The sequence below is a fragment of the Hirsutella rhossiliensis genome (assembly GCF_020360975.1).
Source record: "Hirsutella rhossiliensis strain HR02 chromosome Unknown scaffold00003, whole genome shotgun sequence".
Classification (NCBI taxonomy): Eukaryota; Fungi; Ascomycota; class Sordariomycetes; order Hypocreales; family Ophiocordycipitaceae; genus Hirsutella; species Hirsutella rhossiliensis.
Window position 1 is genome coordinate 4212624 of NW_025408669.1, and position 15852 is coordinate 4228475.

General features: G+C 58.9%; 4 protein-coding genes across 4 annotated transcripts; all 4 read left to right on the forward strand.

Annotated features, from left to right (window-relative positions):
- Positions 1-206: 206 nt before the first annotated feature.
- Positions 207-3977, forward strand: HRG_03561 (AMP-binding enzyme domain-containing protein; the record flags this gene model as incomplete). Its single annotated transcript, XM_044862032.1, has 3 exons — positions 207-224; positions 426-1820; positions 1878-3977. The coding sequence occupies 3 exons, from the start codon at positions 207-209 to the stop codon at positions 3975-3977; spliced, it is 3513 nt and encodes a 1170-aa protein (XP_044723058.1).
- Positions 3978-4363: 386 nt separating this feature from the next.
- On the forward strand, positions 4364-6079 carry HRG_03562 (cytochrome p450 domain-containing protein; the record flags this gene model as incomplete). Its single annotated transcript, XM_044862033.1, has 2 exons — positions 4364-4594; positions 4742-6079. 2 exons carry the CDS (start codon positions 4364-4366, stop codon positions 6077-6079), a joined length of 1569 nt encoding a protein of 522 aa, XP_044723059.1.
- Positions 6080-9514: 3435 nt separating this feature from the next.
- Positions 9515-10879, forward strand: HRG_03563 (g-protein alpha subunit domain-containing protein; the record flags this gene model as incomplete). The annotated part of the gene is made up of 6 exons (XM_044862034.1): positions 9515-9638; positions 9688-10033; positions 10096-10224; positions 10297-10426; positions 10479-10723; positions 10780-10879. 6 exons carry the CDS (start codon positions 9515-9517, stop codon positions 10877-10879), a joined length of 1074 nt encoding a protein of 357 aa, XP_044723060.1.
- A 1582-nt stretch (positions 10880-12461) lies between these two features.
- HRG_03564 (carbohydrate phosphorylase domain-containing protein) lies at positions 12462-15452 on the forward strand (the record flags this gene model as incomplete). The annotated part of the gene is made up of 7 exons (XM_044862035.1): positions 12462-12621; positions 12681-13001; positions 13057-13322; positions 13379-13888; positions 13951-14867; positions 14920-14992; positions 15045-15452. The coding sequence occupies 7 exons, from the start codon at positions 12462-12464 to the stop codon at positions 15450-15452; spliced, it is 2655 nt and encodes an 884-aa protein (XP_044723061.1).
- Between the last annotated feature and the right edge of the window lie 400 nt (positions 15453-15852).

The window sequence follows — 15852 nt, forward strand, 5'->3', positions numbered from 1 at the left end:
AAGCTACCGGCCGAAAGCCTCGTCCAGCTAGCTTGGGCCATCGTGCTTCGCCACTATCTGGGATCGTGCGCTCCATGTTTCGGCTACCTAGCCCAACGCGACGATGCGCCTGGTACAGACTATACCGTTGCTGTACCTGTTACGCTGCAGCACTTGGATTCCGTGTGCGCGGTGCTTGACGCTGAATCTTCGCTCTCGTCGACGCTATGCAGTTGGTCCAAGCCGTCCGTGTGTCGCAGAGCAAGCCCTCAGCAGCTGGCAGACGTCGACGAGGCGCTGGTCTTCAATACTGCCCTCGTCGTTGGGAATGGAACGTTGGCTGGCGGAAAACCCCGATTCTCTGCTACAATTCAAGTAGGAAACCCCAATCGAGGTTCTTCTTTTGCCTGAGTGCGCTCCATGAGCTTACGCTGGCTCCACGATAGTTTCCCGTCCTCGCATTTGTCGATCTGTCCGGCGCCAGTCCGCAGCTCGCAGTTTCATGCGAGCCGCGAGCCGTTCCTCCAGAGCAGCAGAATCTCGTCGCCCACGCATTTCAGTCATCGCTCGCAGCTTTGCTGCTGCAGCCCGAGCAGAGACTCCGAGACGTCGACCTCTTCACCACCCTGGACCACCAGATGATAGCTTCCTGGAACCAGCATCTCCCCGACGCCGTCACCTCCTGTATCCACTGGAAAGTCTCGGAGGTGGCGAGGCTTGCCCCCGATGCTCCGGCCATCTGCGCATGGGACGGCGACTTGACCTATGCGAGGCTGGAGGAACTGTCGTCGCTGCTGGCTTCCTGGCTTCAGGCCCAAGGGGCAGGTCGGGGGTTCGTGGTGGCGCTTCGCCTTTTCAAGTCCCGGTGGGCAGTCGTCGCCATGTTGGCCGTCGTCAAAGCGGGCGGCGCATTCGTGTCCATCGATCCGACTCATCCTCAAGACCGGCAGAAGCGGATCGCTGAAGATGCGGGCTCATCTATCATGCTGATAGCCGAGGAACTCGCATCTGATGCGCATACCTGGACGGCAAAAAGCTTTGTCGTCTCCGAGGAATCTATACTCGGGCTTCTAGGCCAAACCCTCATCTACCATTGCCAAGACACTGTAAAAGAGGTTGTCCATCCCTGTGATGCAGCTTACATCGTATACACATCTGGAAGCACCGGAAGTCCCAAAGGCATCGTCGTCGAGCATGCCGCCCTCTGCACCAGTGTCGTCGAGCAAGCCAAGGCCATGAGAATATGCCCCGGTTCGCGGGTTCTGCAGTTTGCAGCTTATACGTTTGACGTCAGTGTCGGGGATATCTTTACGACCCTGACGCATGGCGCCTGCTTGTGCATCCCGTCCGAGTCCGGCCGAAGAGACCACCTGGCAAACGTCATGGCTGAGATGAAAGTCTCTCATGCTTGCCTGACGTCGACGGTCGCCGGAATTCTGGACCCTGCCGAGGTGCCAACGCTTCGGATGTTGACGATCGGAGGCGAGCCGGTCTCGAGGCACAATCTCGTCAAATGGGCGGACAAGGTCGAGTTGAACAACATATACGGTCCCGCAGAGTGCACCGTATGGTGTTTTGTGCAGCGCTCTGTCAAAGCAGACGACAACGAGTCCAAGATTGGCTTTGGCATCGGGGCCAGGGGGTGGATTGCACACCCAGACGACAGCGAACGGCTCATGCCTGTCGGTGCGGTGGGCGAACTGCTCATCGAGGGCCCGCTGCTTGCCCGCTGCTATCTGAACAGCCCGGAGAAGACGACGGCGTCCTTTATAGTCGACCCGTCGTGGCTCCAAAGGTTTGGGCCGGCAGGGGGTCGCCGGTTGTACAAGACAGGCGACTTGGTGCGCTACGATGCGGCCGACGGCGCCTTGGTGTTTGTTGGCCGCAAGGACACTCAGGTAAAACTGCGCGGCCAGCGCATTGAGCTCGGAGAGATTGAATACCACCTCTTGCTTAGCATGAAGGATCCCGGAGAGGTAGCTGTCGATGTCGTCCAGCCACCCACAGGGAACGGCCCTGTCCTGGCCGCCTTCATCAGCATCGATGATGGACTGCACAATGAGCCGGACGAAAACACGATATCTACCGAGGTCAAGACGCGCCTGGTCGATATCGCACGCCATGCCAGGCCGAAGATGGCAGAATTTTTGCCGTCGTACATGATTCCTGTCGTCTTTGTTCCAGTTCGGGCCATCCCCCTGACCGTGTCCGGCAAGACAAACCGGAGGAGACTGCGCCAAATTTGCTCTGAACTGTCGTGGAGTGAGCTGCTGAGCATTTCCAGCCCCGACGAACCAGAGCAAAATGGCCTCAGAGAGGTTTCTGGCGGCGTCGTTGTCAAGACTCCAGCCCAAGTCCAAATGGCAGAAGCCTGGGCAACGTTACTGGGAGTAGCGGCGGACGACATACGCCCCAGCGATGGCTTCATCTCCCTCGGCGGCGACTCTCTCAAGGCGATCCATCTGGTCGCTGTCTATCGCTCCATGGGCTTGACCCTCACCGTCGCCGACATTCTCCAGAATCCTCGGCTTGCCAGCATGGCCTCTTGTGCAGTCCCGACTAGCTCATCTGCCGCAAATGAGCAAGACTCGGGGGCCGTGGACGCGGCGGTTTCACTCGTCGAGGCAACTCCAGATGAAGCCCTCAGGGATAAGCTTCTCGCAGAGTTCTCGGAGCAGTGCGGAGTGAGAAAGGATGGCATTGTAGCCATCTATCCCTGCACCCCTCTGCAAGAGGAAATGATGGAGCTGTCGCTGCGAGGCGAGACGTCGCAGTTTGCCCATGAACTGGCGAGGCTGTGGCAGACTTTGGACCTCGCGAGGTACAGGAATGCCTGGGAAGAGGTCTTCCAACTGCACCCTATCCTGCGAACGAGGTTTGTGCAAAGCAGCCACGACGGCAAGTTGAAGCAGGTAGTCGTTGACGAAGAGCTGAAGTGGGAAGCCCCGAGCGACTTCAATGGCTACATGGCGCACAATTTCAGCCGGACACTGCGTCTCGGAGAGCGACTCGCTCGCTGGGGACTGTATCGAGAGAAGCGGGCCAGCCAGAGCGGGTTGTCGGAACCCGGGGGTAGCCAGATGCTGATAATCAGCCTGCACCACTCGCTCTTCGACGGCATCACCCTGCACCAAGTCTTCGAGGACCTCTACAAGGCCTACCAAGGCCACGAGCTGGCCCGTAACCTGCCCAACTTCGGGGCGTATCTCGGCCATCTCCAAGCAGACATTAAGCAACAAAAGCACCGTGACTTTTGGCGCAATTACCTGGCAGGCTGGGAGGAGGCCCGGCCATTCCCAAGCCTCCCTGAGCCTGACTACCGCTCCCGAGCCGAGAAGGGGACAATACGCTTCCTCCCCTTTGAGGGAGGCAAGGCGTTCAACCTCGGGGATCTGACCCTGTCGACGCTCTTGCGCGGCTCGTGGAGCCTGTTCCTGGCACAGCAGACGGGATCACAGACGGTCGTGTTCTCAACCTTTCTGGCAGGCCGCAATGCCAACGTCGCAGGCATCGAGCGGCTTGTCGCGCCGACCTTTGCCCACGTCCCAATCAAGGCGACCATCTCGCCGGGCCAGACGGTGCGCAGCTTCCTCGCCGAGCTCCAGGCCGACGCGATATCCATGATTCCATTTGAGGGCACGGGCATGCAGACCATCTGCGAGACGCGCAACACGGCGCAGGTGATCCGCAACCTGCTCGTCATCCAGCCGATGCCCGGCGGCGGCGGCAATCCGGCGAGCATGCCGGGCGACGAGGACAGGACGTTTCCGGGCGACATCCTGTGCGGGCCTCGGGTCGATGCGGCAGCCATGGGCGCCTTTAACCCCTTTCCGCTGCTGATGGAGTGTGTGATGCTGGATGCGGGCATCGCGTTCCGCGTGAGCTTTGACGAAGCTGTTCTCTCCGCAAAGGCGGTCGAGCACATGCTGGACGGGTTTATCGCCATTATCCGGGCCTTGCCGGCCAGGCTGAACGGAGCGGTACCGGGCCCGGGTTAGGGTTCGGGGTCGGGGTCGGGGTCGGGGTCGGGGTCGGGGTCGGATATTCGCACGCCCCCACTGTTAGCCGCGACAGGTGCTTATTCTCCGTGCCTAATTCCAGTCATAGTTCCGTGTCAGACGCAGGCGTATTCGTACCTCGGCGCAACCAACACCACCTGATACGAATACGAGCGAGCCGTGTATGTGGTTGACATCTCACATGCAGCGGACAAAAGTGCCCCTGCAGTAATTAGCAATTAGATGTAGGACGATAAAGCAGAAGAGTGCCCCAGCGGCCAAACGTTGCTTGCTGTCTCTTCCCCTTTCGTCTCTTCTTGTCTGTGTCGAAGCCGGACCTGATCTAGCATCACACTTACGCCTGGCTTGGCCAACGACGCTTCGCCATGTCTTCCTCGTCCTTCTTTCACGGCCTGTATCGCACAATGTTTTCCGGCCCCGCTGTTTCTGTTGCCGTTGGATTCGTGTTTTTCTCAATCTTCCTCAATATCCTCTGGCAGCTGCTCCCGAAAAGCAAGTCGGAGCCTCCTCTGGTCTTCCACTGGATCCCCTTTGTCGGCAATGCTGTCTCCTATGGCATGGATCCCTTTGAGTTTTACACAAGTTGTCGACAAAAGGTACGTCTGACTCGCCGAAACCAACTCCTCCAGACGGGCAATTCCGAACTGCCTTGCCCAGGAGCTAGCCCAACTGTCTCCTCTTCTCTTTGTCGCTGCTCCACACTGGCGCCATGGCTAACTCTGGGCGTGGTTCGTAAACCCCAGCACGGCGACATCTTCACTTTTATTCTCTTCGGGAGAAAAATGACCGTGTACCTCGGCATCGACGGCAACGACTTCATCCTCAACGGCAAACTACAAGACGTCAATGCCGAGGAGATCTACGCGCCTCTTACCACCCCCGTATTCGGTCGCGACATCATCTACGATTGCCCCAACGCAAAGCTCATGGAGCAGAAGAAGTTTGTCAAGTTTGGCCTGACCCAGACCGCGCTCTGCTCCTATGTCCAGTTGATTGAGCAAGAGACGGCCGAGTACCTCAAATCAGCCCCTGCCTTCAAGGGTCAATCTGGGATCATCAACATCCCAGCCGCCATGGCCGAGATTACCATCTACACTGCCGGTAGAGCCCTGCAGGGGAAAGAAGTTCGGCAGAAGTTGACGGCCGAGTTCGCCGAGCTATACCACGACCTTGACCTAGGCTTCCGACCCATCAACTTCTTGCTGCCGTGGGCGCCTCTACCGCAAAACCGTCGACGAGATGCCGCGCACGCCAAGATGAGATCCATCTACATTGACATAATCAACAGGCGTCGCCAGTCCGGCAAACCTCCCAAGGAGGAGGACGTCGACATGATCTGGCACCTGATGGGCTGCATCTATAAGAACGGAAAGCAGCTCCCAGACAAGGAGATTGCTCACATGATGATCACGCTCCTCATGGCCGGCCAGCACTCGTCGTCGTCGTCTAGCTCATGGATCATGCTGCGCTTGGCCTCGCGGCCCGATATTGTGGAGGAGTTGTATCAGGAACAGATCCAGAAGCTCGGCTACGATGCAACTCGGCCCCAACCGCTCCAGTACTCCGACATTGACAGGCTGCCTCTTCTCCAAAATGTCATCAAGGAGACGTTGCGCGTCCACTCCTCCATCCACTCCCTCATGCGCAAGGTCATGAGGCCCATGCAAGTGCCAAACAGCGATTACACCATCACGCCAGACAAGGTGCTCGTGGCCTCGCCAATCGTCACACATCTAAGCGAGGAATACTTTCCCAATGCCCAGGTCTGGGATCCGCACCGCTGGGACGACGCCGTCGAAGCAGAGGTGGACGGAGACATGGTCGACTACGGATACGGTGCCGTGTCCAAGGGAACACGGAGTCCGTATCTGCCCTTTGGCGCCGGGCGGCATCGTTGCATTGGGGAGAAGTTTGCCTATGTCAATCTTTGCACCATCATTTCCACGATGGTCCGGAATCTGAAGCTCAACACGGTCGATGGCAAGTCGTGGGTGCCAGCGACGGATTACACGTCTCTCTTCTCGAGGCCAACACAGCCCGCCGAGGTTCGCTGGGAGCGACGCCTTCCCGAGTCGGCTTGAGTGCGTGTCTAACGTCCAACAGGACCGATGTAGCGGGTAAGCCATCGAGTCGGCAACTGCGATGTCTTCAGTGTAATATTGTGGCCAGTACATGTGGGGAAGTCTGGAGTATATATATATATATATATGGCATTGAAGCCTCATGTAATGTATGGTAACACTCAATCTGTAATAATTAATTCGATCCGTGATGACCTCAGAGACTCGTGGGGAGCTGCCGGTGATCATATTCCATCTCTGCTTCGCGCGTCGTGCCAAGTAGAATTTCAGGGTATGGTGCCAGAATCGAACTTGGAAGAGTAGTATTTCTCTTCATCTCAGGAACAGCTCGCTCTTCTACCGGGTGAAGTGAAGGTAAAAAAAGCCGACGATAATGGGGAGGAAGCTCAGTCATTCAGTAGGTCACTGACTCTGTCCGTCTTTGGCTGCGGGACAAGTAGCAACCAGGAACTGTCAAACCAAAGTCGCCAGCCATGGTATGGGTGCCGAAAAGGCATATGGCCAAGACAGACAACGGAGGCGCCGACGGCACGGCAACATGAAGTGCGAATCCAAGATGTCATATACTTGGAGTACATGCACACGTAGTCGTACGGTAGCCCATCAATTGCCTGCCATTGAGCATGCTCAAGCTGCTCTCTGCATGCCCGGGCCGGCGCATCGCCACGGTGCAACGGCAAACACCAAGCGCACATGGTGAGACATTGTCATCAGACCACCACAAAGCTTGCCTGACGATGCCATTGATAGGTGGGCTACGAATAAAGGCCACGCGCCAGAGCCAGCGTTGGTGGGTTACTTTCATCGTCAGCGAAGACCCTGGACATGGGGAAGGGACTTTTTCGATGGAAACGGAGAGGCCGCACACCTGAGCCGCCTCCAGGGGGGTTTCTGCCGGCGGATAGGTGAGGCGGGGGGGCAGGGGGCAAGGGGGGCTGGTTCGCGGCTGCGGAGGTCTCACTAGCAGTGCTTGTGCGTCTAGGGGGTGGATGGACGAGTCGCCGCCTGGTGACGAGGGAGATGTGCTGATGGCTGCGACGAACGAAGGCTTGGTACAGAAGAGATTGCCTCGTCGCTCACGCAGAGCATTTTCATGTACCCACTCGACGCTCTACCGTTCGACATTGCGTGTAGATGAACCTGCTTGCTCAGGACACGTTTGGCAGCGGTCCGTGTATGTATCTTGGAATCCAGACCTTGCATACCTCAGCTGGCAGGCGAAAATTGACCTCGGTAGAGTGCTCAGGAGCCAGTAATGCAACTACCTCTAGTGATGGCACGAAGAGGCCATCGGATAGGTCGCTTGCTCGGCGGTTAACCAGCATGAGGAGAGCAGCCAGCGTTTGCGGGTGTTTGCTCTCCATCCCAAGTACCTTGTACTCGGCGCACACACTTGCTTGGCCTTTCTTTTTCCGGCTCGTCGCGCTTGCTGCTGGTCACGGCAACGACGGGGAGGGCTTGCAGATTTGGAACGTGGGCGGCCGGCCGGATGCGGGGAGGGAGGGGAGGCTGGCTGTCGCGGCTCTGTGGACGACGAGGTTTCGCCTTCCGAGGCCTGGGTGCGTGCCCCTGTGTGCGACTGTTTTTTCTGTTTTCGTGCCAAGCGTCAGTCCAGATTCAAGAAAGAGAAGCAGAAGAAAGATGGCCGAGGCTGGGCGCATCGTACAGCCCGCCCGGCCCCATTCTGCGACACTCTGAAAGGAGGATGCTGAGACAGCCGCGCGACCGACGTCTGACAGGCTCCCCTCTCCCTCCCGGGCAACACGCGCGCCACGCGAGACCGTCGTCGCCTCAAACAAACCTGTCTCCGTTGGTGACGATGGATGGATCGAGGCACTCTTTCGTGGCCGTAAACGTCAAATTGATGAAGCAAGCCGCCACGGTGAGGAAATAGTACCTGTACCAGGGCACCAGACACGGCGCCTCTGTCCATGAGCCTGGCGCAGGTACCGATACCTTCTCTGGGGTGCAGTGCAGCTTCCTCCTTGAAAAGGCTGCTGAGCTCGTACTGTACTGTAAGTTACACTACCTGGTGTACCCAAGTAGCCAAGGGCATGACGTTGCCTGCTTGGAAGCGCTTGACCAAAAACGGCCGTCGGCAATCTACAAAGATATTTCTGACAGGTACCTTTGCCCGCCAGCCCATCGCTCGGTAGAGGTACCTCGGCCCTGCCCAAGGTACATGATCTCTCTCCACCGTCGATCCTTGAGGCTCCTCACGACTCGCTGGTGCCACCGCCGTGGGCCTCTCGCGCTGCGTCCAGGCCGGCGACTCACTGCCCTTTGTATTGCCACGTTGGCGATGCAGCGCTGCAGAGGACCTCCTTTGCCTTTCGTTTCACCCTTGGGACGTGAGGCGCTGGGAAGCAAACATCTATAGCGTCAAGCCACCGCAACCATACCTTCATCCCCTTCGTCCACCAGAGCCCGCCGCTCGACGCCCATTGGTGCACCGGCAGCATCCTACCCAACTTCCTCTACGAGTCAATCCTGGAGCCCTTTACTGCCACAGACTACTGCCTTTTCCGCTGATTGGATACCGGCGGCGAGCCATCAATCTGAGGCACATGCTTTGCGCCGAGGCCCGAAGCAGCGATCCAAGTCTTCCCTCTCCCCTTTCCGTACTTGCCATACTGCCTAAATCTTCAGGCACATACATGCCTCTTCGAACATTATCCTCTGTCAATGCTTCGGGCGGAATCATCGGCTCTCGCATTGTCGTCACTGTAGCATATCATGGCTATTAGCAGTGCCAACAGGGGCGGCTTTCTCCACGTGAGTCTCTGTGCACAGGACGAGCCCCGAGAGAGTACAAGTCCAGGTACCTTCCGCAGACGCCGGGTACCTCGACCTTGGCACCCCGGGTACCCAATCGAGGCCACTCAAGTACCAGGCCCATGGGTGGAGGTGCGCTGTAGATACACTTGGTCCGCACGTTGCGCCCCGACTCGCCTACTAGCCAACTCCACTGCTTCCACCTCAACATACCTTCGTCTCGACCTGGTGCCACGCCGCCCAAACTGCCACTGCCTGCCTCACCCGTCAGCGCCGCCGACATCCAACCCGCTTCTTCCATCTTCGCTGGCATCACCCGCCGCAACCCCTCGCGCCTCGACTCACTCAAAGTCCCCCCCCCGTCCGTCGCCGCCCTCGCTCCAACCTGGCCAGTCGATCCCCCGCCCGCCCGCAGCGCCGCATCGCGCGCGCTCTGCCGCTAGCTTGACCCGAACGCCCCGACACCGAGAGCCCCCGACTCGCCCGCATCTCGTCCTCTCCGCCGCTACGATTCCGAAGCCCTCGCCCGTGTCCTATGGGTCACTAACTGCCATCTGACCTCGCCATCTCGCTCGCTGTGGCGGCAACGTCGCCCCATCAGACGCATTCGCTTACCGGTTGCTTTGCCTAACAATCCGCGAGTCTGCCAGGCCCTTGACCATGGGCGGTTGTATGAGCTCCAGCGCCGAGGAGGCGGAGCAGAAGAAGAAGAGTCAGGCCATTGACAAGGGTATCGAGGAGGACTCCAAGAGGTTACGGAAAGAATGCAAGATCCTGCTCCTCGGTAAGCCACTTTCCTGACGTCCCATTCCCGGGCTGACGCCCCCTTCCAGGCTCCGGCGAGAGCGGCAAGTCGACCATTGTCAAGCAGATGAAGATTATCCACCTCAAGGGATATTCCGAGGACGAGCTCTTCAACTACCGATCTACCGTCTTCAAGAACCTGGTCGACTGTGCAAAGGCCATCATCGCCGCCCTGGAGCAGTTCGACATTAAGCTACAAGGCCCGGACAACAGGCGCCATGTCAACTTCCTCATGGAGTACCAAGCCGAGCCCGGCCCCGAGGCGCACATTGACCCGGAGGTGGGCGAGGCCGTGAGGGCATTGTGGTCCGACCCGGCCACCGACGAATTGATGACGCGGCAGACCGAGTTTTACCTCATGGACTCGGCTGTGTAGTGAGTCGCTTCGTCTGCCGGCTTGGGCATGGGCTGCTACTGACAGGTGTCCCGCAACCTAGCTTTTTCCAAGAGGCGATGCGCATCGTTGCGCCAGACTACCTGCCCAACGAGATGGATGTGCTAAGGGCACGGACAAAGACGACGGGCATCTACGAAACGCGCTTCCAGATGGGCCAGCTCAGCATCCAGTAAGTCGGCTGTCGTGCAACGCCCAGGGCCTGCCGGTCGCCTATTTGACCAGGTAGCTGATGCGCCTCTAGCATGTTCGACGTGGGCGGCCAGAGGAGCGAACGGAAAAAATGGATCCACTGCTTCGAAAACGTGACGTCAATCATTTTCTGCGTCGCCCTCAGTGAATACGACCAGGTCCTGCTCGAGGAGAGCAGTCAGGTGAGCCGTCGCTGATCCGCGGGGCACGGTAGATGGACCATCTGACGCCCAGACACAGAACCGTATGATGGAGAGCTTGCTGCTTTTCGACTCGGTGGTGAATTCACGATGGTTTATGCGGACCAGCATCATCCTCTTCCTCAACAAGGTCGACATCTTCAAGCAGAAGCTCAGCCGGTCGCCGCTGAACAACTACTTCCCGGACTACTCGGGAGGCAACGACGTCAACAAAGCAGCCAAGTATCTGCTGTGGCGCTTTAATCAGGTTAACAGAGCGCATCTCAATCTGTACCCCCAGTGAGTACCACTTGTGTCACGGCCATGATGGGGTTATTTGGCTGACATTGATACAGCCTAACCCAAGCAACGGACACGTCCAACATTCGACTCGTCTTCGCAGCCGTCAAAGAGACCATCTTGAACAACGCACTTAAGGACTCGGGGATTCTTTAATGTGTTTGCGATGGGCTGTCGGCCGTGAACAGCAAGCCGGCGAAGCGATGTCGGCGTCCGAGAGCATTGTATGGAGTTCCGGAGGCCTATTTTGTCGATCCTTTTTTCCTTTTCCCTGCTGCCTTTTGCCGTTTTGCTTTCCTTTGCCTTTAATGAGCCTCTGGACGGCGTTGCTGCGGCCGGAGCTTGCTGCGGCCGGGGCTTGCTGCGGCATGACACAGCTTACTCGGGCGACGAAACCCTCTTAATTTTCCCCAACGAGCGTCCATCTGGCCCGGCATCTGGCCCCACCGGCACCTGCATCTCGTCCGCACCCTCGGCGCACAAGGCTATGCCGGACAGCCCGGTGGCTGGGGTTCGGTGTCTCTACTGCCGTGGCCCACGCAACTGATTGCGAGTTGCAAGGGACGGAAAGGTGGACCTGGAGGCCACGGATGCAGGGCCTGGGATGACCCAAGGCCAATGGACGGCACGGAGTTGGACGACGATACGGTTGATATGAATATTGGGGACGATGTACAGGGGGGGAGCAGTTGGATATCGATTGGACCTGAGTGGTGTGACGCCAGCCGCTCTCTGCTTGGAAGAGAGAGGCGGGCAAGGATGGAAAACGGATGGGAGTAGCGGGAACCGGAGCTGTGCAGCTAATGGTGGGAAGGTAGTGAATACAACAAGAGGCCATTTGCGGTGACGGGATAATTACGCAGGGGTTGAGGGCAGCCAAAGTTGTGCCGCTACTAACTTAACTATACAGTATCAAGTGCTTTGTTATTAATTTACCCCGTGTCTCGATGCAGCGGCCCCACACTCTGCTGCGTGTGGAGTCACTTGGGGGTTGGGGGACGGGTGGTGCCATCTCCACCGCTTGGCCTGGGCCAACACAAGGCTCCATCTGAACAAGACGGGGAAGCGATTGCGATTGGCGAGGGAGGGCATCGTCTGCCAAGTCGTCGACGACGACCGCTGCGGTGAGAGCCGCGGTGAGAGTCGCGGTGAGAGTCGCGGTGAGAGTCGCGGTGAGGGGATGGACAGGGGCAAGCACAGAAAACGGTGACGTCGCAGCGCATGCTGCAAAGTAGCAGCAAGATGAGGCGTTTATGACGCTTGTCTCTCTTGACACAGCCCATGGCAAGACGCTGTTCTCTTATCAACGAGGTACCACGTCGTCTACCACCCTTTTCCTTCTTCTGCCCCCCTCTCCCCCTCCTCTCTCCGCCCACTCTCCAGCCTTTTGTCCGCCTTCACCTCCGAATTGCACAGCGGCCATCGTCGAACCGCTCTGCCCCGTCATTGCGGTCTGCGTCCGGAATCATCTCTCGAAGTCATTCCCCGTCTTGCTTCTCGCACGCCCCCTCTTGCCCCGCCCCCGCTCCGCCCCCGCTTCAGGAGCCCCCCACCACAGCTCAAGCTCCCTCAAAGACGGCCCCGGGCAGGTGAGGACGTGAGCCCGCCCCACGTCGATTGACGCCCCTCCCCGGATTGCCAGGGGTCCTGAGCGATTCGCGCAGCTTCACTCGCTGTCCCCCATGTTCGCTTGTCGCTGATCCGAGTCTGCAAGTAAGAATAGGAAGCAAAAGCAACCATGGCGACCGAACATCGCTTGCCCACGCGCGAACGCCGCCCCTCGACCGGAGCTCCCATTGTCGACATCCAGGGCCCCGTGGGCCCGGCCGGCATCTCGCGCCCCAAGCACAAGAGGACCTTTACCGGCTTCGGGCCCGGCGAGATCAAGAGCGTCGAGGGTACCTTGAACGAGCAGACCCCTTTGCCGGGCTTGGCTGGCGCTGACCAGTTCCCGCAGCCTCCATCCCCGAGCCCCAGCGCGCAGCATGGTCCAGGAACCAGATCCAGAGCTTCACCGACAAGGATGGCTTCGAGAAGGAGGTGGTACGCCACGTCGAGACCACCCTTGCTCGGAGCATGTTCAACTGTGACGAGTCGGCCGCTTACTCGGCCACCAGCCTTGCCTTTCGCGATCGCCTCATCAAGGACTGGAACAAGACCCAGCAGCGCCAGACCTACCGGGACACCAAGCGCGTCTACTACCTCAGTCTCGAGTTCTTGATGGGCCGCGCCCTTGACAATGCCATGCTCAATGTCGGGCTCAAGGACGCTGCCAAGGGTGAGAGGTCTCCGAGCAACGCCTGCACCGAGGCCACGCTGACACTGGTCCACAGGCGGCCTTGCTGACCTCGGCTTCCGAATCGAGGACATCATCGGTCAGGAGCACGACGCCGCCCTCGGCAACGGCGGTTTGGGCCGACTGGCTGCTTGCTTCCTCGACAGCCTAGCCTCTCTCAACTACCCCGCCTGGGGCTATGGCCTTCGCTACCGATACGGTATCTTCAAGCAGGAGATTATTGACGGATACCAGGTCGAGGTTCCCGACTACTGGTTGGACTTTAACCCCTGGGAGTTTCCCCGCCACGACGTGACGGTTGATGTAAGAGAGAGAGAGGCCCCAACCAGGCCATCGTTGGGCTCGACTAACCGCTCTAGATTCAATTCTTTGGCCACGTCAGCAAGACGACCAAGGATGACGGCAAGACGGCGGCAATCTGGGAAGGCGGCGAGATTGTCCAGGCCGTGGCCTACGACGTCCCCATCCCCGGCTACGACACCCCGACCACCAACAACCTTCGACTGTGGTCTAGCAAGGCGTCGGGCGGCGAATTCGACTTTCAAAAGTTCAACAACGGCGACTACGAGAGCTCCGTCGCCGAGCAGCAGCGCGCCGAGACCATCAGCGCCGTCTTGTACCCCAACGACAACCTGGAGCGGGGCAAGGAGCTCCGCCTGAAGCAGCAGTACTTCTGGGTGGCCGCCTCCCTCTACGACATTGTGCGCCGCTTCAAGAAGTCGAAGCGCGGTTGGAACGAGTTTGCGGACCAGGTGGCCATCCAGCTCAACGACACGCACCCGACGCTGGCCATTGTCGAGCTGCAGCGCATCCTCCTCGACATCGAGGGTCTTGAGTGGGATGTCGCGTGGGACATTGTGACCAAGACGGTATGTCGCCAATTCTGGCCGCCCCTTGTCTCCCGTCCACGCTCGACTCTAACAGACCAAAGTTTGGCTACACGAACCACACGGTGCTCCCGGAAGCCCTAGAGAAGTGGCCCGTCGGCCTGGTCCAATACCTCCTTCCCAGACATCTCCAGATCATCTACGACATCAACCTCTACTTCCTGCAAACCGTGGAAAAGGCATTCCCCAAGGACAGGGACATGCTCACCAGGGTCTCCATCATTGAGGAGTCGCAGCCCAAGATGGTGCGCATGGCTCACCTGGCCATTGTGGGCTCCCACAAGGTCAACGGCGTGGCCGAGCTGCACTCGGACCTGATCAAGACAACTATCTTCAAGGACTTTGTGGAGGTTTACGGCCCGGACAAGTTCACAAACGTGACAAACGGCATCACGCCCCGGCGATGGCTGCACCAGGCGAACCCGCGCCTGTCGGAGCTGATTGCGTCCAAGTGCGGCGGCAACGGCTTCCTCAAGGACCTGACGCAGCTCAACCGGCTCGAAGCCCACGCCAAGGACGCCGCTTTCCGGCGCGAGTGGGCCGAGATCAAGTACGCCAACAAGGTGCGCCTGGCCAAACACATCAAGAACGTGACGGGCGTGACGGTCAACCCGGCGGCGCTCTTTGACGTGCAGGTCAAGCGAATCCACGAGTACAAGAGGCAGCAGCTCAACATCTTTGGCGTCATCCATCGCTACCTGACGCTCAAGGGCATGAGCGTCGAGGAGCGCAAGAAGCAGCTCCCGCGCGTGTCCGTCTTTGGCGGCAAGGCTGCGCCGGGCTACTGGATGGCCAAGCAGATCATCCACCTCATCAACGCGGTGGGGTCCGTGATCAACAAGGACGAGGAGATTGGCGACCTGCTCAAGGTCATCTTCCTCGAGGACTACAACGTCAGCAAGGCAGAGATGATTTGCCCCGCGTCCGACTTGAGCGAGCACATTTCCACTGCCGGGACAGAGTATGCGGCACAGACGACGACGAGAGGATCCAACGGCTGACGGGTGGCACAGGGCATCGGGCACGAGCAACATGAAGTTTGTCCTCAACGGCGGGCTCATCATCGGCACCTGCGACGGCGCCAATGTAAGTGGCCGCCAGCATGAAGGACGAGAGGGGCTGCTGACGAAGAGGGCAGATTGAAATCACGCGGGAGATTGGGGAGAGCAACATCTTCCTTTTTGGAAACCTGGCCGAGGACGTCGAGGACCTCCGGCACGCGCACAATTACGGGAGCCATAGCATCGACAGCGACCTGGAAAAGGTGTTTGGCACGATTGAGTCGGGAACGTTTGGCACGCCGCACGACTTCAGCGCCATGATAGCGGCGGTGCGACACCACGGGGACTACTACCTGGTGTCGGACGACTTCCACAGCTACATGGAGACGCACCGGCTGGTGGACGAGTCGTACCGCAACCAAGACGAGTGGGTGTCCAAGTGCATCACGTCGGTGGCGCGGATGGGCTTCTTCAGCAGCGACCGGTGCATCAACGAGTACGCCGACGGCATCTGGAACGTGGAGCCGCTGGTGGTGCAGGAGTAGGCGAGGTGAAGGAGCAGAAGCGCGAGGATGTGAAGAGGAGGAGGAGGAGGAGGAGGAGGAGGAGGAGGAGGAGGAGGAGGAGCAGTACCTAACGGTCGGGACACGGCATGGAGAAGGATGGAGTATGACGGCTCTGGGCCCCAATGTGGACCGGGGACTGGGCTTTAGAGCAGATTGCATGGCGAAGCAAAGTTGGACGTGTCTCGTGATGGCTCCTGCAACGACAAGGCTCAGTCATGTATGTAACTTATTACATGCATGCCCAAATGGGCATTGGGCGTGCAACATTGACGGGCAAGTCTGGTCGGGGCGTCTCGACAAGCGAGCGGCGGCCATCAGCTTCCCATCGCGAGCACATTGCAGGGGCAGGGGGTTTTAAGCCGGTCGCTCCAGCGCATGA